This window comes from Zasmidium cellare (assembly GCF_010093935.1).
Source record: "Zasmidium cellare ATCC 36951 unplaced genomic scaffold M409scaffold_1, whole genome shotgun sequence".
Classification (NCBI taxonomy): Eukaryota; Fungi; Ascomycota; class Dothideomycetes; order Mycosphaerellales; family Mycosphaerellaceae; genus Zasmidium; species Zasmidium cellare.
Window position 1 is genome coordinate 425960 of NW_022986945.1, and position 19957 is coordinate 445916.

At 51.2% G+C, this 19957-nt stretch overlaps 7 protein-coding genes across 7 annotated transcripts; 4 read left to right on the forward strand and 3 right to left on the reverse strand.

Moving 5' to 3' along the window:
• Positions 1-562: 562 nt before the first annotated feature.
• On the forward strand, positions 563-1321 carry M409DRAFT_15815 (uncharacterized protein; the record flags this gene model as incomplete). Its single annotated transcript, XM_033803354.1, has 1 exon — positions 563-1321. One exon carries the CDS (start codon positions 563-565, stop codon positions 1319-1321), a length of 759 nt encoding a protein of 252 aa, XP_033674424.1.
• A 1591-nt stretch (positions 1322-2912) lies between these two features.
• Positions 2913-3842, forward strand: M409DRAFT_15816 (uncharacterized protein; the record flags this gene model as incomplete). The annotated part of the gene is made up of 3 exons (XM_033803355.1): positions 2913-3180; positions 3232-3432; positions 3568-3842. 3 exons carry the CDS (start codon positions 2913-2915, stop codon positions 3840-3842), a joined length of 744 nt encoding a protein of 247 aa, XP_033674425.1.
• A 1185-nt stretch (positions 3843-5027) lies between these two features.
• M409DRAFT_15817 (uncharacterized protein) lies at positions 5028-6817 on the reverse strand (the record flags this gene model as incomplete). Its single annotated transcript, XM_033803356.1, has 8 exons — positions 5028-5293; positions 5346-5535; positions 5591-5716; positions 5778-5952; positions 6005-6094; positions 6150-6216; positions 6270-6287; positions 6337-6817. 8 exons carry the CDS (start codon positions 6815-6817, stop codon positions 5028-5030), a joined length of 1413 nt encoding a protein of 470 aa, XP_033674426.1.
• A 1117-nt stretch (positions 6818-7934) lies between these two features.
• M409DRAFT_61908 (uncharacterized protein) lies at positions 7935-13445 on the reverse strand (the record flags this gene model as incomplete). The annotated part of the gene is made up of 6 exons (XM_033814934.1): positions 7935-9167; positions 9218-10831; positions 10881-11410; positions 11465-12719; positions 12769-13072; positions 13150-13445. 6 exons carry the CDS (start codon positions 13443-13445, stop codon positions 7935-7937), a joined length of 5232 nt encoding a protein of 1743 aa, XP_033674427.1.
• A 630-nt stretch (positions 13446-14075) lies between these two features.
• M409DRAFT_61909 (uncharacterized protein) lies at positions 14076-15530 on the forward strand (the record flags this gene model as incomplete). The annotated part of the gene is made up of 6 exons (XM_033814935.1): positions 14076-14090; positions 14368-14491; positions 14551-14674; positions 14722-15161; positions 15216-15312; positions 15356-15530. The coding sequence occupies 6 exons, from the start codon at positions 14076-14078 to the stop codon at positions 15528-15530; spliced, it is 975 nt and encodes a 324-aa protein (XP_033674428.1).
• Positions 15531-16315: 785 nt separating this feature from the next.
• On the forward strand, positions 16316-17688 carry M409DRAFT_15820 (uncharacterized protein; the record flags this gene model as incomplete). The annotated part of the gene is made up of 2 exons (XM_033803357.1): positions 16316-17342; positions 17396-17688. 2 exons carry the CDS (start codon positions 16316-16318, stop codon positions 17686-17688), a joined length of 1320 nt encoding a protein of 439 aa, XP_033674429.1.
• Positions 17689-18097: 409 nt separating this feature from the next.
• Positions 18098-19945, reverse strand: M409DRAFT_61910 (multicopper oxidase; the record flags this gene model as incomplete). The annotated part of the gene is made up of 3 exons (XM_033814936.1): positions 18098-18701; positions 18753-19513; positions 19571-19945. The coding sequence occupies 3 exons, from the start codon at positions 19943-19945 to the stop codon at positions 18098-18100; spliced, it is 1740 nt and encodes a 579-aa protein (XP_033674430.1).
• Positions 19946-19957: the final 12 nt, after the last annotated feature.

Genomic DNA, 19957 nt, shown 5'->3' on the forward strand with positions numbered 1-19957 from the left:
CGATACGGGAGCTCGGAGTTGCACTATTCGTGGCAGCTCCAAGGACATGCACAAGCTTGAATAGCGCATTGACAGATTGTCATGAGGGTCTAGCGCCATGTTGTCAAAAGATGAATCGGAGTTCAGTTGGATGCCTTGCGGCCACGGTAATTGTTTGGCTTCATGCGATGGCTGGTTGATTAGGCGTCTGTGCAAGTTGAACTTGGACGAAGAAATTGAACCCATGAAAGCCATGATCTCTATCTGCGTTCCTCATTCCCACCGTGCCTACAACGTCTGTTCATCGTCGTAGCTATTGCTCACTCAACGTGCCAACAAGAAAGAAGGGGTGCAGCATGTCATTCTCGAAGGAACCCGGGGCTCATCTTCGGGGTTGCTTTGGCTTGCAATGTGCAATGTTCTACTTCTGAAGACTTCCAAAGCGCAGCATTGTATGCGTCGAAGCATCGTGCAGGCTCCATTGAATGACGCTAAGTAGCAATCAATAGGCGCACAAATAGCCTTGCCAATCGACCCTGTAGTTAGTTGAAGGCACAGCGAAGTGTAAGCCATGAACAGAATCATGTCTATGCCACAACATCGACAACTACAAGACCAGCAAGCATGCGCTACAGAAGATTGGCTCTTGATCGAAGACTCCTCGAAGAGCTCTGGCCAAGGAGCACCGGTAGACAAGAGTCAAGAGATCGACTTGAGTGACATGACAGGACTTCTCGCAAGTATGAAGCTACAATGCACCGAGCTGGCTAAGGCGCAGCATGTCATTGAACAAGTTCTCGAGAGACAAGCCCACGAAATCGAAAGTCAAAAACAGCAGCTATCAGAGCTCAAAGACGAACTTGATCGTTCGCTTGAAGAGCACATGCTTGATATGCAGCAGCGATTGACAGAGAAGATCCTGGAAGATTGCGACGCCTTGAGGACAGAGCTTCGTCGAGAACTTGCTAGTGACATCGGCAGACTGCAGAATGAGATAGAGAAGATCTTGCAAATGCTGGACGATGAAACGAAGCAACGCCAGCGTGAGGTTGAGGCGTTAGAGTTGGACGCAGCGTTGTCCCAACAGACACAGCAACAGTCTCTCGATGATTCTGACAAGCGCATTCAGCGTCTTCAAAAGCATATTGCGACCGTTGACAACCCAGGAGGAGAAGCTGAAGTGAAGCGGCCTGCTGGTGAACAGCGGGACAAAGACACTTCTAGAGATCACGACGCTCATCGAGCTTCGATGCAGTGGAGCATGTTCTGCGACGACTGCCGGAAGGAGATGAACGACGGGGATGCGGAGGCAAGCAAGAACTCCTGGGAGGGTCTTTGGTAGCCCTGCTTTCTTCCATAGTCAAGTAAGCAGGCGAATTCGTGCATACTCGCTGAAGTCCGTACGCCTCATAACTATCGGAGCTCGCCGCTTCATCATCATAGTCGAAGAAACCTCATTGTTCCACACAACAGGCTCGTGATTTTCTTCAGTCCTCCAGCAAGGCGAGAGGGACGAGCGTGCTCCGGAGTTGCTCGGGCGCGAAGAACGTAGAAGTACGCCTGAGTATTGGAGCATGACAACAACAGCACCGCCGTCGCAGAAGGTCGCCCAAGGGGGTTTGGAAGCGCTGACAATTTGCGGAGGGTTCACAAGCTGAGTCAATGACCACTGGATCCAGAGTTGGTCACTTCCTTGTGCACGGCGGTGTTGTCAACCAGGTCTGTGGGTATCCAAATCAGTCTGGTCATATACGCCAGGCATTTCCAGTATTTTGGCGATAGAAGTGATTGATGAAGAAAGGGAGAAGTTGCAGGTGAAGAGGTGAGGTTGGAAGAAAGTGGTCTTGGCAACCGCCAAAAGCCAAAACATCCTGGCGACAGGCGCCATCAACAACGCGTCGTCCGGAACTTGTCTCTTCACCGCCAACCACCCACCTCCCATGGCGTCCGCTAATGCTGAAGCCGCCGCTCATCAGGCGCCATCGACATGAAAGCCCTTCCATCCAAGTTGGCTCTCAAACCTGACCAAAGAACGAGCAAGAGATCGAGAAGCCCGCCTCCGGTGGCGAACGCCCTCTTTAACTGTCATCTGTCTCAGCGTGGACTGCGTCTGCTTGACATGTCCTCGCCGGCTACTTGCGTTTCAGATGCAAGTCATAGATGCTTCACGTTGTACATGGCTGATCTTGTACGCACCCTGCAGAGTGTCACCGCCACGCCACCGGTAGCATAGCATGCAGGCATCGACAACATAGCTCGAAGAAGCCCTCAGGACTTGTATTCGAAGCGTCTCGATGTACCACTTGTTCTGTGGATCGTCTTGCACCGTCCAGTATGCGGCTTGATCTATCTGGGAATGCGCACTCCACTCGAGCCTCATCTGCCTAGATCGAGATCAATCTTTGAATGGACGGCGGTTGGCTCCCTGTGAAGGATCACGGCGACACCGATATCGATGGGTCGGCTTTGACTAGACACCCAAGCGTGGCTGAGTGAGTATGGTCTCGTCCATTGTCCAAATCCATGCATTCCACGCTTGGTGCAAGACCAAACGAGCTACGGGATGTCGAAAGCCTCCAATATCATCATTCTCTACTCTATCGTCAAGTCTGTCGTTCAAGCCGCTCATGCTCGGGGATGGCACGACACCCTCTTCCATGTGGTGCCCGTGCTCTGTGGGAGGATACAGGATATATAGGACCGTATCGCTCCTCCTGGGACTCAGCTTTGGCCTCTACAAGCTTTCATCAGGATCTGCTAGTCAACCCAACTTTCCAACTACCTGGTTCACCGATTTCAGATTCCTCCTATCTTCGCCTACCTGCAGAGCCGTCTCTTCTCAAGATCGGACCCTTCCGTACCACTTGTACCAGGTTAGCCAGCAACACAGCAAGACGCTCAACCACGACGCTGGGAAAGTCGACAAATCAACAATGTTTCGCCAATTCCCACTCCTGTTCGGCATCTGTTTGATGGCTGCGCTGGAGCGCACCACTGCCATCGATGTTACCAAGGACCCGGACTTGATTGCGAAGCTGAAAAGTGCTGCCAGCCAGCTGGACCGTCTTCAGTACATCTCAGAGGATGCCAACTGGGTCTTCGACTACAAGGAGCAAGGCTACTTCTGGAACACCAGACCCGGCGGTGTGGTCAACGCCAACGTGAACACCTTCCCTGCCGCCTTTGGCAATGAGATGACCAGTAAGTGCAACGTCTGTCCTGCCTTGAAGGGCCTGCTGACCACTACATCAGTGGCTTGGATCAATCTTGGGGCATGTGCTATGTTGACTCCTCATTTCCACGCGCGAGCAGTGAACTGGGTCACCGCCGTCTCGGGTAACACCACTACCTACATGTATGAGGAGAACGGTGCCCATACTATCAAGACACAACTCGACTTTGGGAAGGCAACTGTCTTTCCTAGAGGGAGCGTTCACTACATGGTAAATCAAGGTACGTTCTCAGCAGAGTGCTTTGGAAGAATGACTTCCGTGCTTCTCAACCGCCGATCAACAATGCTTCAGAGCTTGAAGCCATGATTCAAACTCTGTGACAGCCTTTATGGGTCATTGACTAACATGGCTCTAGCTTGCGAGGATGCGATTCTCATCTCTGCCTTGAGTAACGCGGACGCGGGTACGACCAACCTCAACCAAGTCTTCAACATCGGAATACCATTCGACGAACTGAAGGCGGCGTTCGGATTCGATGTCAACAACAGCACCAGCAATAACATCCCTGACATCGGCACTGGGGCAAATTGGGGCACTGAAGAATGCCTTGCTCGATGTGGAATCACCAAGGATGATAGCCCGCCGCCACCGTCGTTTAACGGCAGTGCAGCCAACATTCGAAGACCTTAACTTGGATCTATCACCTAACTCCAGGCAACGGCATCATCGCGAATGAGCTGCAAGTCTTGCGCGACTTGCAAGGGACGCGACTAGTTAGATGTGTAGATAACGCCGTCCCGGCGAATCTTTGGGCTGAAGTCTGTCATTACCATAGTTCAAAGTATACGATCTGCGTTCTCTTTTCGTAATACTTATATCTCTTACCAAGCACGGAAAGACAGATCAGCTTCAGACCGTCGAAAGCTCAGAAAGCGTTGCAGTCGTACAAGCCTAGACCTCTGGACGTCAAGTACGCAATATTTTTGCTTTGTCTAGAGCTCACCAAGGAGTAGCTCCCGCTGCAGAATGACGACCAGCTATCAAGCCCAAATTGACGGAGCTTGTCAGGACACCAACACGTGCGGCCGCGGAACAGGTTGAAATCAAGTATTTCCCGGAAGTATGGATGATAAGATGGCGCAAAATCATCGCCTCAGCAATTTCTTCGGCATTGGGGTTCACTTTGACAACATGATACGATAGAACTTGCTCTGTCTCGGTGCAAGATAACGACACCATGCCCCCAATCCTCCACGTCATGCGCCATGGACAAGGCTTCCACTCCTCCGCCGTCTCGAAAGACGGCCATCTAATCCGAGACGCATCCCTGACAGACCACGGCAAAGAGCAATGCAGACAACGCTGTGCGGCATTTCCTCGCCATGAGAACGTACGTCTACAACATCCGACCCCGGCAGCGAAAGGCTTTGGCTGACGGTCTTTCCAGATCGAACTTCTCCTCGCCTCTCCTTTGCGGAGAGCAATCCAAACCTGCCAACTCTCTTTCAGTCCTTGAGATACTAATGAGATTTCGACGCTAGGTGGGAGGAAGCGGAGTTGCGAACGTATACATTCTCAGACGAAGACGACGAGTTGGCGATGATATATGAGACTGAGGGCTCTTTGATCAGTCGTGGAGGGAGGCTGGAGAATGGCGGCGATCGATATCTGAAGTTGAACCAGCCGGCGTTGAAAGGCCAAAGACCAAACTAGCAAATGAAGATCGGGGTTATGGTCTCAATAGATCTTATCAATTCGTTATGTGGCATCGTGACTAAGTCTCATCAATTTCATCCAACTGGAATAGATTTGCCATAATGGCTAATCACACTCTTCAAATGTAGTCATCGACGCAAAATCTCGATCAGTCACACTCTAGGAGCTATCATCGGTCCCATTGTTCGCAGGCGTCATACCGTCGGGAACATAAGTAGTCGACAGCTCGTTCGCTTGTCGCTTGCGGAAGATATGACGAGTATTCAAGCCATTGGCGCAGACAGTGTTCGGCGAGCAGACGCTGTAGCCACAGCACGAGTTGGCGTTCAAGCAGATATATCCATTTGGACATTGAGCATTGGTGCTGCATGTTGGCGAGCATGGTCCTGACTGGAAACAAACTTTATTGTTGTTGACGTCGGTACCTAAGAAGTGTTAGTATAATCGTGGGTGAATGGGGTCAAGAGCGCTGCTTACCGCAATAGCAGTTCTGGGATGGATTGCATTGTTGGTACGTGTAGCATGATCCGGGGTTGTTGCAGCTCGTGTAAGGATTGTGGACGCAGGGCGTTCCATCATTGGCTGCGTTGGCAAAGGCGTAGCTGTACGAGATGGAGTACGTAGCGCCGTTATACGTCTGAGAGCTCTGAGTGGCGTAGGTCGAGGCCTGCAAGAAGGTCAACCATGGTGGTCAATAATAGCAAGAATCCTTGACAACTAACCCAAGCTTGCTTGTACATGGCACAGTATTGGCCGTACGACTGGCCGTTCCTCGAGATCACATAAGTGTTGAAGAAACGGCAGGGAGTGTTTTGGTTGGCCTGAGTTTGGGCGTTGCAAGCCGCAGCCTATGTAAAGTTGGGATGAGTACAATGTGAGTCTTGCTGAATATTCATGGCGTATACTTACACAACGACGGGAGTCGAATGGTTGACCATCGTTCCAGTACTGGTTGCCGATGTATGTGCTCTGGCCATTGCAGTCGTTGGGTGCGCTGATAGCATTGCTACCCAAGAATTGAGGATCGCCGTACCCACTGCAGTAGTCGACGGTCTGGTTCACGTAGCCATTGGAGCCAGCAATACTGTTCAAGGCTATCAGTGGAGTCAGATGTCGGAACATGTTATGAAACTTACACAACATGGTAGTTGTTGCGCCATTGTCCGTTGTTCACTGCGTTTGCAGACGTTACTGGGCCACCCCAGAACACGCACTTGATCAACGTACTGTTCAAAGTCAGTGATAAGGTCTTTGTTGACTGGATTGTTAGAGAGGCATTACGTTGTGGGTGGTTGCTCGCAGTTGCCACCGCTTGGGGAAGGATCCTTCGATGGCGAGCGCTCAAAAGCTTCAGGGGATCAGCAAAACACTCGATGTAATGTGATCAATTGTGTGACTCACCAACATTGAAAGCGGCACCTGTGGAGACGTAAGCCAAGCATTAGGATTCGCTTTATATCGCACTTACATCCGTTGATAGCATCACAATTCCTGGAGCACAGGGGAACATCGTAGGTGTCCAGCAGCGTGAATCCCATGTAACCAAGAGCATTGTTCATGGCATTGAAGTTCTTGAAAGTGTTGACATAGCCAGACGGAGTGGGTGCGGCTGAAGCTGCAGAGACAAACGCAGAGTAGGTCACAAAGGCAGAATCAGTATCTGGACTTGGAACTGGACCAGCGCCTGCTTGCTGGGGATCACAAGCATTTCGTTTCACCTTGCTTGGATCCGACGTCTGCTCAGCAGCAGCCGAGCTCTCCACGGCGACAGCATCGTACACAATGGTCTGTGCTGGGACGTTGGTGGCGATGGATGGCGATGGCGGAGGTCCTGCTTCAGCAATCATGGCAACGTCGAATTGCGGCTCTGAGGTAGTGCCATCGGCCAGTGCTGACTTGTAAAGTGCAGTGGCGGTAAGCGTACCGGTGATGACTTTGAAGAGCGACATTTCGCTGAGACAGAAGGATTGCAGTCCAAGGAGATGCTTCAAAATGTTTCACTTGCCCAGGTCCAGCAGCGTTTCTCGAATGAAATCGAGAAAGTCTTATACCTGTCGAAGCCCCCAGCCACGTGGATGCAAAATCATGGAGGCGTTACGCCAAAGAGGCCGGCTAGAAACTCTCAAGGTTGACAACCGAACAGTGACGGCTCGAGGTGTTGATGCCGGTCGTTCTGGCTCACGTTTACGTGGTCTAGATGCTGGAGTGGACGACTGCACGTGGTATAAGCCAGCGACATACTCGAGTTATAGCTATTAACTTGGCTTGTCAGCGGGCGGTATCAAGTTGGTAGATTCCGATGCATAGCTGCTTGAGGTGCCGGAGTGGCTATATGAGGCTGCGTCTTTCAAAAAGTAACGCAGCCACATCGAGACATCGTAGCCCAATAAGATCAAGCAGCTCCCAAAAGAGACCCAGTCGCGGGAGCCTCTAGCTGTCTTGGGATTTCGCTAACGAGAGTCCGCTGCAACCAGTGCCAGAGGAAGGGCAGATGACTTAGATGGGCCTTCAATCGAGCTACTGTCAATGTCAGAGGCACTCGAGGTGAGCAGAGCGGTCTTCTGATAGTGGGACGAGTGAGGAAGAAGGACCAAGTGCAAATGAATGCCTCAAAGGAAAACTGCTCACAAAGCGTCTTATCTTTCAGTCTTTCCTAATAAACTTCGTATAGAGTTCACCCCGCGCCCACGTGGGAGTTCGTTCAAGTGCACGTGGGTCGTCGGTCAGAGATCCTCGATTGCCCGCAGTGAAAGTGCAGCGGCACATCCAGAATCAAGCAACAGGCCGCATATCTTGATCGGGGCGCGAGAAGCAATCATGGTGCACGATGTTGTGAGTGGATGTGTTGAGTGGAGAGGTGAAGTCCACTTTCGGCTTCTCAAGTTGATCCGGCCGTCCCGGGAGTTTGTCATGTTTCTGTCACGTGACTCGAAATCATCTGGGACAAAAACGCGTACACTTCTATCAAACATTGAATTCTATATGTTCAGGATGTGACGACCTTCCACAACACCACCCTCATCTAATGTTCTCATTACAATGGCCTCCCATAACGCGACCAGACTTTCAGTGAAGCAGCTTCTTCAACTCCCCGATGGTATCCACCTCCAGAAAGAACGCATCACGCATTTCGATCGCCAGTCCATCACGAAGCTTCTGTGAAAGTACAAGCGACATTAACGAATCGAGACCAAGATCGGATAGCTCGACTTCATCGGTGAGCTGGCCAATGTCGACGGCAAGCTCTTCTGCGATCATGACAAGAGCTTGGTCCGTCACGTCCTTGCTTCCTGCGTTGTCCAGGCCATCGTCTGAGGAGCTGGCGCTAGCACTCGTAGATTCCGGAGTTGAGATGCCTAGCTCGAGCTGTGGAGTCATCGGCATTGAGGAGGGCTGCGTGCTTGAGGGTTTCGACGGACGGGCTGGCGTAGCTGCAGGTTTGGAGAGCACTGTTGGCTTGACATGTGCAGCCGGACCTGCCGACTTCTGCTTGCTTGCGTCTGGGGGACTGAAGAAGCGCCCTAGCATGACTCTCGGCCACTGCAGGAAGACGATGGCTTCCACAAGTCCAACAATCTCCGATCCCTCAAGGATGTAGACATCGCCCGCAAAGGAGTTGCCTCCCGTTGGAATCATTCTGGTATAGGCCTGGTATCGAGCACCGGGTGTCAGGGGCTTCGCAAACTGCATCGACTTCCACGATGGAGTGATGTAGAAGTTCTTTGTGTTCTCGAAGTGAGTGCCACCATTCAAGATGAAACCGGATAGCGACACGCATCCATCAATGAAATGTGGAGGGATAGTCCAAGAACCACTGGTGTCTTCCGGGAACACGACATCGGCCACGGCTTCATCTTCATTGAGGATCACAGACTCCATCGTCCGGTACATCGAGGAGTAATTCACAAGCTTTCCGAAAAGCGTGTATGCCAGACCGGTCGTCAGTCGGTTTGCAGATCCCGCGGTCGCCATAGCATTGAGCGCCTGAATGCGACTTGTGATTAGCTTCGACGAACGAGCCCAATCTGAAAGCCAAGATGAGGTGTCCTCGTACGAGACTGTGGCATGGCAGTACCACAACTCCTTCGCGGGATTGAACCATTTGACCTCTACTTGCTGCCTGTCAAGGTCGGCTGTTGCGGAGACAATGATGGGCTGGAGTTCGCTCGTCTTTTGCTGCTTGACTACAGGCTCATGGTACTCGAAGTTACGAACATTGAGACCTCGGGTGACCGAAGTGGGCAACGCTTGGTCACTGATGCGCTTGGCCAAGGTGAAAGCCATGTCAGCGTGAAGAAACTGCTTGAAATTAGCGCTTGGATCAAAAGTCAACCGACGACGCTGCGTACCGAAGAAGCGACGCCGTGCCCATTCATGGCGTGGCCGTCAACGATTTCCTGGAGCGAAGGATCCGTTATGATAGTCTCAGCTGTGATTTCTGCCGAAGACTCGTTGTATTGCTCTGACAAGATCTGGTGAATGCTGGAAGTTGAGAAACCTCTCACTGGTGGCTTGGATTCAGGCACGATTTGTGCCTTCGTCAGATTCCAATCGCCTCGATACTGGATCCAATAGTTCTTGTTGTTCCAGGCATAGGTCGGGGCGTCCACCAATCGCAGTGCCTTCTCGAAAGGCTGGTGAAACGCATTCCAGTAAAGTTGTACTCCAACATTGTACAAGGCACACATCGCTTTGGAGATAGTCGTCCAACCGTCCTGATCTCGATGGAGACTGGGGCAAGCGAGCCGAGTCGCTGGAAGCGTTCGATTGATGAACCCGCACAGAGTTGGATGATGGCCCATTTCAACCCAAATGGTAGCATCAGAAACGACACCTGTATCCCAAGCGTTGTTGAGCGCACCGGCGAAGTCGACAGTATCCCGCGTAGCCCCGGCCAGATACGAGACATCAACTGCATCCACGGACGTTACAACTCTGACGTGGCGTGGAGATATGATGGGTATGCGAGGCTTCTTGCAAACCACCGCTCTGGCCTTGTTCATGAAGTCGTCCAGGATGATATCCATTTGACGGGTATGATATGCATGCGCCACCGGCAGACGAAATGTCCTGTGGCCCGCCTGGCTCAATTTCGCCGCAATCGAATCCAGAACCGAGCTTTGGCCTCCGACGACTGTCTCGTTTGGGCTGTTGATGCACGCAATCTCTATTTCGAAATCGCCTGCTACTTCTCGGGCATTTGAGACGGATGTGGTCACGGACAGCATCCCGTCCGTTGCAGTCCTGCATTTTGAATCCAGAAGACGAGCCCGGGTGGCAACCAAGAAGACGGCAGCACTGTCAGAGACGACACCCGCGACGGCAAGCGCAGCATATTCTCCCAGGCTATGCCCGATGACCACGCTTGGTTTTATGCCATACGACTCCCAAAGTCGAGCCAGAGCAATCTCAACACACACGATGGACAAATGCATTGATTCCGTCGAAACATGGCTCTTCTCACATGTGCCCTCAATGACAGGCAAGAATGACTCGAAGTGCTGGCGTCTGGCAAGCCCATCTAGATGAACCAGCTGCTGGCGGAAGAAACCACAATCTCGGTACAGCTGCTTGCCGATGCCGACATAGAATGTGCCTTGTCCTGTAAAGGCAAAGGCAATGGGTGGTAGCTTGCCTGAGTGCGGCTTTTGGGTCAGTGAGGTCCCGATGTGAGGCCTGAGCTGATTTACGGCTTCTGGAAGAGAACTGGCGTTGACTGCAGCTCGGTAGTTGTAATGTGCTCTCCTGGCTGAGAGCGTGTACGAGAGATCAGCAATGGATGACGCAGACTCGCTTTCCATGTACTCCACCAGGCGCTTGAGGTTCTCGTGAAGGAAGGAGGCCGTCTTGGCTGAGACGGTGATGGCGTGCAAAAGTCGCTGGTCTTCGCCGGATCTGGGTCGAGGCTTTGCTTCCTCCAGAATGATGGAAGTGTTCCCACCAGCAGCCCCGAAGTTGTTCACCTGAAAAGATTAGCCGACACTTCAGGACGCACAGTCTTTGGGGCCATACCATTGCGAGTCGATGTTCGCTTCCAGATCTCCATTCCGTGGCCTTGTATGGGATGATTACATTGCGGTTCGTCAAGTCAGGTAGAGTCGGATTAAGACCTGTCTTGATCCCGATATGAGGAGGTATGACTCCTTTTTGGAACACCAACATGGTCTTGATGAATGCCATGATACCAGCAGCTGCCTCTCCATGGCCAAAGCTCGACTTGACGGTGCCTACATGCAATGGGACATCACTTGCACCACCCCGGCGATTCTCTGGCGCAAAGACGCTTGTAACAGAAGTCATCTCGTTCTTGTCGCCTGCCTGTGTGCCGGTTCCATGCATCTCAACATATCCCACTTTCAGTGGATCAATGCCGGCTCGTCTGGCTACCTGGGTGAAGAGATGTGCTTGGGCTCGGTCATGCGGGTGAGTGATCGATACGGCCTCTGCGGAATGGTCAGTTGCTGCCGAAAGTACGACGGCTAAGACGTTATCGTTGTCGGCTTCTGCGTCTTCCAGTCGTTTCAAGACGACACTACCAACGCCTGGATACATCGTCAGCTTTTTGTTGGACACCGCAGCTCAAACATTCTACTTACCATCAGATCTGCAGTATCCATCAGCACCCTCGTCCCAGGTCTTACAATTACCAGTGGGAGATAGGAAGTGTCCGATGCTCAGACCTGCATAGACATCTGAATTGGTCAGAATGTTAAGACCTCCAGTCAGAGCCATGTCCACGTCGCCACTCCATAAAGAGGTACAAGCTGCTTGTATCGCCGCCAGACTGGACGAACACGCCGTATCCACGCTGAAGCTAGGACCCCAGAAGTTGAAGGCGTAGTTGATCCGTCCAGGAGCAAACGCTCTGCAGCCACCAGGAATGAAGTATGTCCCAACTTCCTGACCCGAGTTGACCTCGCGATAGTCGTCACTGGCTTGGCCGTAGAAAGTACCCACTCGACGGTTATGTATCCCTCGACCATGAACGAAGCCGGCGTGCTCCATGGCTTCATGCGCAGTGACAAGGGCCAACCGATGCATTGGATCTGTCTGCTCAGCTTCACGCGGACTCATACCGAAGAACGTCGCATCGAAAGCCCCTGGATTATCGACAAAGCAACCGTATGGCGTCTTCGATGTGTTCAACTTCTGCCCTGATGGATCGACGTGAGTCTCGGCATTGAATCTGTCCGGCGGAATAGTCGTGTGAACATCTTTTCCCTGTGCTAACAGTTCCCAGAACTTCTCGGTACTGTCAGCACCTCCAGGGAATCTACACGCCATTCCAACGACCGCGATCTTGGAAGACTTTGCGTCTCTAGCTCTGCTCGTCCCCAATGGTGCTTCCATTACCGCCGACATCATGTCTTGTGCGGACGAGGTGGCCCCCGGGACTTGATCTCTCCAGTGTGTGAGAAGACTTTCGACGTAGTGTGAGGGCTGGATGCTGATGAGCCTAACAGATTCAGGCGACAGTGCTCTCAATCGAGTGGTCACCGCGTCGATGGTCAGGTCCCAGTGTATTCTCTGCGTCAGCATCTCTTCCATGATGTTATGAAGCAGAGACGTGGCATCTGCCATGGCGAATGGCTCTCCGGTTACTGGGGAGAAAAGAGGGAGGTGCATCTGGTGATCACCCTCGATCTGAGGCACTGCCTGCTTGACATGCTCAATGCCGTAAGCATTAGCTGAGTGCCAGGATCCTTGGATCTTCCGCATCGGTACATTTGTTGTCGACTTGAAGAATTCTGACTCCGAGAACAAGGCCCTCAACGTCGAAGGTGGACCGCCAATGCTGATGGAGTTGCCGTCTACGTTGAATATTGAGGCCATACTTGTCTCTGAGAAACCCTGGAAAGGTGTCAGCGCTGGACGGCCGCGATATACCGCAATCTCTCACATTTTCAGTATTGAACCGAGCCACTGCTTCATGAGCCGCTGTCTCATCAGCTCCATGAGCACAATATACCCACGCTCCATCAGCGTTGATCTCGTCTGGTGAAGTTTCTAACGAGCGACAAACTTCATCGACCACGATCCCAAACCGAAAGGCGACTTGGACGAGATACTCTGTGACGATCGGTATCATGAATAACCGAGGAGAAAGGCCAATGGCGGCCCCTGACAGCAATCCTGGGCCTCTTCCAATGATAAATGTATTGGAAGCATTGAAGTCATATTCCAGAGGATGGATCTCATGGTACCTTCGTCTTGTCAGCATACTTGTATCTTGGCCCTCCAGACTCATGGTACTTAGGCAATAAAACTTCCGAGTTGGAACACCAGGGACAAAACTCGCTCAATCGCACCTCCAATCGAAGTCTTCCTCACGTCGATCACATGCTCAGTCAGGTCCAGGACACTTTCGTACGCTGGGAGCACCCTTCTTCGGTCTCGACTTAGTTGACTGCATTCGTTCTTCAGGCCGACAGTGACCGCGTCGAGAAACGAGGCAAGGATAGGGTGATTCTTCTCCTTGCTAAGCAAACGAACTTTCCTGAAAAGATCCTGCTGGTCTCCCTGTGGATCACCCTGTGGAATTTCGCCAGAAAAGTACAACACTTTTGCGGAAGCCATTTCGAGAAGGCTGGTGAGACAATCTAAAAAGACACTCGATCGATGTAGAGTGTCAAATTGATGAAGAGTGTCAACAGATTGAAGGCCACTTATACATTGACATAGTCGGAGAGCGATCACTGAACTTCGCAATCCAGGAGCTCAGCTGAAAGGGGCAGCCATTGATACGAAGCGGTCTGATGTCGATAGGGGCAAACTGGATAAGCTCTGCGAATTTCAACGGTCATCCGTAATCGTGCTTCCACAGACGCACGAGGCTTGAATCTACGGTCAAAAACTATTTCCAACACCGATGACTTTCGAATGGCGCCATGTTTCAGCTGATTTGCATGTGATAGTGCTCCTTGCGGCTGCGGGCCAAGTGACCGTCTATCGAGAAGTGTGGTTGTACAAAATCTTCCACAAGGCCGAGAACTCACCGGTATCTGTTTCGCTCGGGGATTGAAAGCCATGCTCAATGTCAACTGGTTACATTCTTACCGCATGCTGACCGACTGCAATGTCGCCTATCTCTTCAATGATCGGCATGGAGCAATGCTCTATTTTTGGCCATTTCTAGGTACCACCATCGAGGGACCCATGATCAATACCAAGAATGACCTCTAGTATATCACAACGGCACGCTCAAAGATGAGAATGACGGTAGTCAGCCAGACTGCGAACGTTTCGTCCTCATAATTTCACCCAATCTCGAGCATGTGAGGCAGCTTCTAGCTACCGCAGACGGTCCGTCAAAGAAGCTGCTTCTTCGTGAGTTGCACGAATTATTGTTGGCGTGGAGACTCCAGAACAGACGGCAACTCGCATGTAGGACGATATCAATCAATAAGTATTCATTGCAATACAACATGGCTAACTCTTCACAGTTCTCTATATGTGAGAATTTGAACTTAACGACAATGCAGCTGCTAATCACTTCCAGCCCCTGCAAACATCAGCTGCTCGAATCGGACATGATCTTGAGATCTTCCAAACGCTCGCCGTTTCTGGGCCGAAGACTCTTGAACAACTTCAGAAGCAGACGAATGCGCATCCCCTGACTCTAGGTGTGTCGCGATGTTTATTGTGGGCTTTAGACCCCTTCTTTGTGCTCATTCGAGACCAGGTCGCTTGCTTCGATACATGGCATCTGTCGGCATGATCGATGAACCGAACACCAATCTCTTTGCAGCCAACAAGAAATGCAAGAATCTGGCCAATGCGTCAGCGGTCACGATCGTGACACACTTGTGAGAACTCCTTGCAAGGCAAAGTACGCAGCTAATCGGCATCAAAGCTTCGAGAACTGTTCTCCTCTCTTCCAAGAGATGCCGGCTTTCTTAAGCAGCAAAAAATATGGAGACATCACAGACGGCAAAGACACCGTCTTCCAACCTGCTTACGGTACACATCTCGACACATACTCATGGTTCGCTCAGAACGAGATAAACAAAGATGCACTCATCAAGTACATGGCTATGGAGCAGTCGGTACGTGGTCGCTGGCTAGATCAATACCCGTTCGAGCGCGAGTCGCAAGGCTTGGATGCAGACAAGCCCGTCTTTGTCGACGTTGGTGGCAATGTAGGACATTACTGCGCGCTGTTCAGGACCCGCTTTCCGAACATTCCAGACCGTGTGATATTACAGGACCTTCAATCTACAGTCGCGCATGCGATGCAAACGCCGGGTGTGGAAGTAATGGGTCACGATTTCTTCCAGGACCAGCCTACCAAAGGTAAGTTCAGCAGTGAAGAGCTTGAGACGAAACAGTTTTGACCTCTGCATGCAGGGAGCAAGTACTACCACCTCGGTTGGATTCTCCACAACTGGAACGATGCAAAGTCGGCGGATATCCTTCGTCAGATCAAATCTGCCATGAATGCGCAGTCGACGCTTTTGATCAACGACATGGTGCTGCCTGAAGCTAAGGTTCCGCCTTTTTTTAGCGTCGTTGGACTTGGTCATGCTAGGCGCTTGCGGTAGTCGAGAGCGCACGGTGAAAGAGTGGGAGGAGCTCTTAGGAGATGTCGGCCTCGCCATCAAGGAGCGCATCATGTACAACCATGAGCTCTGCCACGGCATCATTTGTGCTACGTTGGCTTGAAGGTTGAGGAATCCGTGCTCACTGCATCGCTGCATGGTGTTAGAGACATATGAATGTATGAGAATTTCTGCCTCTTTGAGCAGTTAAATCAAAAGTAAGCTATTGTTTTATCATTGTTTCGTGGATCTCGCGTGATCTCAGACCCCAAGTCAGTACTGGAAGAACCGTAGTGATGCTCGCTGGACTTCACCGGCAAGTTCACAAGTTGCCTTCACTGATCTCTGCGTTGACATCTTTAAGGAGTGAAGATTGTACAATTGAAGTGGTTCTCCTATTCATTGTAACCTTCCGCGATGGGCTCCATTGCTGCGCCTTTTCACCGCATCGAGCGCCGGGTGCGGTTTCATTCACTTCCAAGTTTAGCTTTGCGCTAGCTCGTTCTAGCGTGCGCGCGCTTTCCATAAGTCGTTGCTCGATTCAAATAACGAGTCGGGAATCACACTTCAGCCCTACGACAGCTGATTCTATGAAACCATGTTGTAAGCTGTTTACTTTTTGCGTACGACTCACTCAGTTCTTCAATCGCACGATCAGTCACTACGTCGTGCTGCTTATGCAAAAAGTAAGCCAAGGGTTACGCTTCGGCCAGGTCAGCGGCGATGCATTACTTTGCATTGCAATAATGCTTGTTGAACAAGAAATAGTCTTGTGAGGGCTTGACATCATGGCATCGGCTCGGCAACCAAGAGGACTATATAGTAAGTCCTGGCGTATTCCCCGTTTCATCTAGAAGAACATCACATTCACCTACAAGAAATCTTGATTTGTCAGGAGAAATTCCAGAAATGCCATACCTCCAGCTACTCGGCGAGCCGAACGAGGTGCCTCAGGCCAGCAACATGAAGGTTCTCATCATCGGCGCAGGCATGAGCGGTCTCACTCTAGCCCACCAACTCAAACAGAACAACATCGACTTCGAGATCTTCGAACGTGATCCTGACGAAGACGCCCGTCAACAGGGATGGGCACTTTCGCTATTCGGCGAAGCTCTCGAAGGCCTGGAGATTTTGATGCCAGCAGAATTAGGCCCAGTCGAGCAAACCAGTCATCTCCGTCCACTCGATCTTCCAGCACAATTTGCCTTCTATGATGTGACGAGACCGAACATGAGAGTCGGGGTCCAGAGCGATGATTCGGGCAAGATTATCCGTGCTCATCGGCAGACTCTTCGGAACTGGTTACTGCAAGGCATCGATGTCCAGTTTGGAAAGAGACTTGTATCGATCGAAGAGCGCGACGATAAGGTGACGGTCAGATTTGAAGATGGAACTACGGCCACGGGCAACTTTCTTGTGGGTGCTGAGGGCACTAGGAGTGTGGTCCGGAAACACATTCTCAAGGGCAAGGACGTAATGAAGCCACTTGCCCTTGGATCGATTGTTGGTGAGATTGCTCTCAGCGGCGAAGACTTCACAACTCAGCTCAAACTTGCCCATTCCGGCTACATTGTGATGAATTCGACATTGGGCAGCAACGATCAAAGTGCAATCTTCTGTGCTTTGAACAAGGTCAGCGACGATGGCCAGACTGGTTACTACTACTACATATTATTGTGGGTGGACAAGCAAGCCCCCTTCACCACCGATGCCAATCCTGGCTGGACAGTTGGAGCAACGCAGCAACAATTGGCAGACTTCGCACGAGAGAAAACAAGAGCATACCCTGAACATCTTCGACAGCTGGTCGATAAGGTACCCACTGAAGGATACAAAAGCCCTGGGTTCCAACTTCAGGGAGTTCAGCTCGAGTCGTCACAGCTCCCAGCAGGGAGAGTCATGGTCATTGGTGATGCAGCTCATTCTATGACACCTTGTGAGTATTTCACGAACACTTCAAGTCTGGAGGTAAAGTTAACATATATCAAGTCCGTGGCGAGGCTGGCGTGTGTGCTTTCACAGACGCAATGAAACTTGGGAAGACTCTGGTAAAGATTTGTGATCAGCAAGCCCAAGGTCAAGATATGGAGAGACTCATGACTGACTTCCGCGACGACATGCTCGCTCGCGGGAAATGGGCCATTGACGTGTCCAATCCTGTTTTAGAGGACTATGGGAAATACGCAGCTGACTACAAATTTGGCACATTCGGAAAAGAGGCTGCGCCTATCGAATCACTGAATGTGCAGCAGAGCACAGCTGAGACTATGGTCTCAGCATGATCATCAGCCTAACAGTGATTGGAAGGCACACTGGACCTCGGAAGGAGTGAGCTCAAGTAACAAGGTACCGAGTATGTATTATGTCAACTGGATGGAGGACCGGCGTTACCCTGCAATGTCTTGCGAGAAGAATAGCAACGAGAATGTCTCAGCAAATGACTTCGACATTGCTTTGAAGAAGCAGTGTGCAGTCATCACTTTCAGTCCAGACTATCAAATTGGGAGTTGTTGTCACCTCCACGTTGAAGATTTTGAGATGGTTGTGTAGGTTGTGTAGGGACTGTACTGGAATAGGGAGCTGAATTGAACCACCATGTATTAGGGAAAACTCCGCATTGATAAATTACAATCGCTATTGCCCTGGGTCCGAACCATGAGACGCCGCCGCAGTTTTCAAAAGCAAGGATTCCTAAAGCCCAGAATCATCGTAACGATAAATCGCCGTTTTGTCGTACTCCACCCAACGGTCACAAGTTTGCTGATAGGTGGCTGGATCCTGTAGCTTGATCTGTCCTGGAGCTTCGATATACTGCACCCCAAATCCTTCTGCTATATGGAATGCGACATGGCAATGCATTAGCCAAGTCCCGGGGTTGTCAGATTTGAAGGCGAGAGCCAACCAGCCAGCCCCTGGAAGCGAGGCTGTATCTCTCCTGACAGGGTTCTTCCAGTTGAGATTGGCCGTCGCCTCATCGAAAGGTCCAGATCCACTGCCAATGATGAAGAAGTCGTGGCCATGCAAGTGGACCGGATGAGGAATGGCGAATGGTAGACTTTGTCTCGGGTCGTTGACGATAAGCCAGTAGTTCCATTGACCTTGACGGGCAGCTTCTATGGTGTTGAAGAGTTCTGGGTAGTTTGAGTCCCCTCTAATCGCATACCCTATGGTTGGGTCTGAGTAGTTTGTCCAGATGGGTTTGTCCAGAACCCACGCTACCATCGTGTTGCCACCTGGAGTTGCAACTGCATGAGTACGGTTCGCGGTCAGGGTGTTCGAAAATGATGCACTTGGCCTGCGAGAAATTAGCAAGGAGCACGAATCTGTCTCAACTCCCTAAACTCACACTTCACCTTTCCAGTATGTGCTGACCAATTGGTCATCGCAATTGAGGGGCTCGTTAGGCCATGGGGATGATGTGGGCGGCACGGAGGTATTCCATTGTCCATAGCTCCAGATCGCACTACCGTTGCGTGCAGTATTACTGTAACACAATGCAGAGACCTTTGCGCGGAACCAATATGATCCAGGTATTTGGTCTGCGCCGATGACCACATCGTATCGCTGTCCAATCGCCAAAAGCAGTGTTTCCGCTTTGAATGGCTTGATAGGCACGAAATCGGAGGCAATAACGTTGAACAGGTGAGCATCAAGTGATACACGAACATATGTGTTCACCGAGCTGTTGATGAGTCGCAGAAGATACTTCTTGCCCTTTTGGATTGTGACTGTATTATACTTCCCGCCACCATCGGCGTTGACATTGGTCCCATTGATGAGAAGGTTCGTCGCTTTTGGTGGCCCGCCCCATGCTTGAGTCTTGTTGCGCGCCTGCCATCCGGCTTGCCTTGCCGTCGATGTTCCATATACTTCGAAGAACATGTATGGTCCCAGGTCGGTGTCGTAGTTTGCTGAAGCGGGCCCTTCGATCACTATCGGACCAAGGACGCCATCACCATACTGGATTGATGTATGGGAGTGATACCAAGACGTGCCATACTGCGTAGCTTGGAACGAGTAAGTCGCTTCATCGCCAGGAGCAATAGCACATTGTGTTATGCCATTCACACCATCGCTTCCAGGGTTGTGATATTGGCGAAGACCGTGCTATAAGTCGTTGTTAGTGAAACTTCCAGCATGAAGTCTGAGAGGAATCACACTTACCCAGTGGATTGAGGTGCCGTTGTGCTGCAGTCGATTCTTGACCGTTATCTCCAATTTATCTCCCCATGAAGCTCTAATCGTCGGACCGGGGTACTGGCCGTTGACCAGCATACATGGTCTTGGTCCACTCCCATCTGGATTGCAGGTTGTATTTGTGATCTCAAGTGTTTGATAGACCGTGTTGCCTGTCGTCGGAAATTTCGTCTCTGCGTCAGTAGCAATACTCAGCCCATCGTGCCAACAGTCTCTTGTGAGAGGGCCATTGCTGCATGATCTGTTCCGCTCATCACTTCGAGTTCCTACCTGTGGAATGATTGCACCCAGAGCGAGATTGAGGGCAATCGCGAAAGCGGCGAGATGTCGCAGGAATGACATAGTGACGAAACG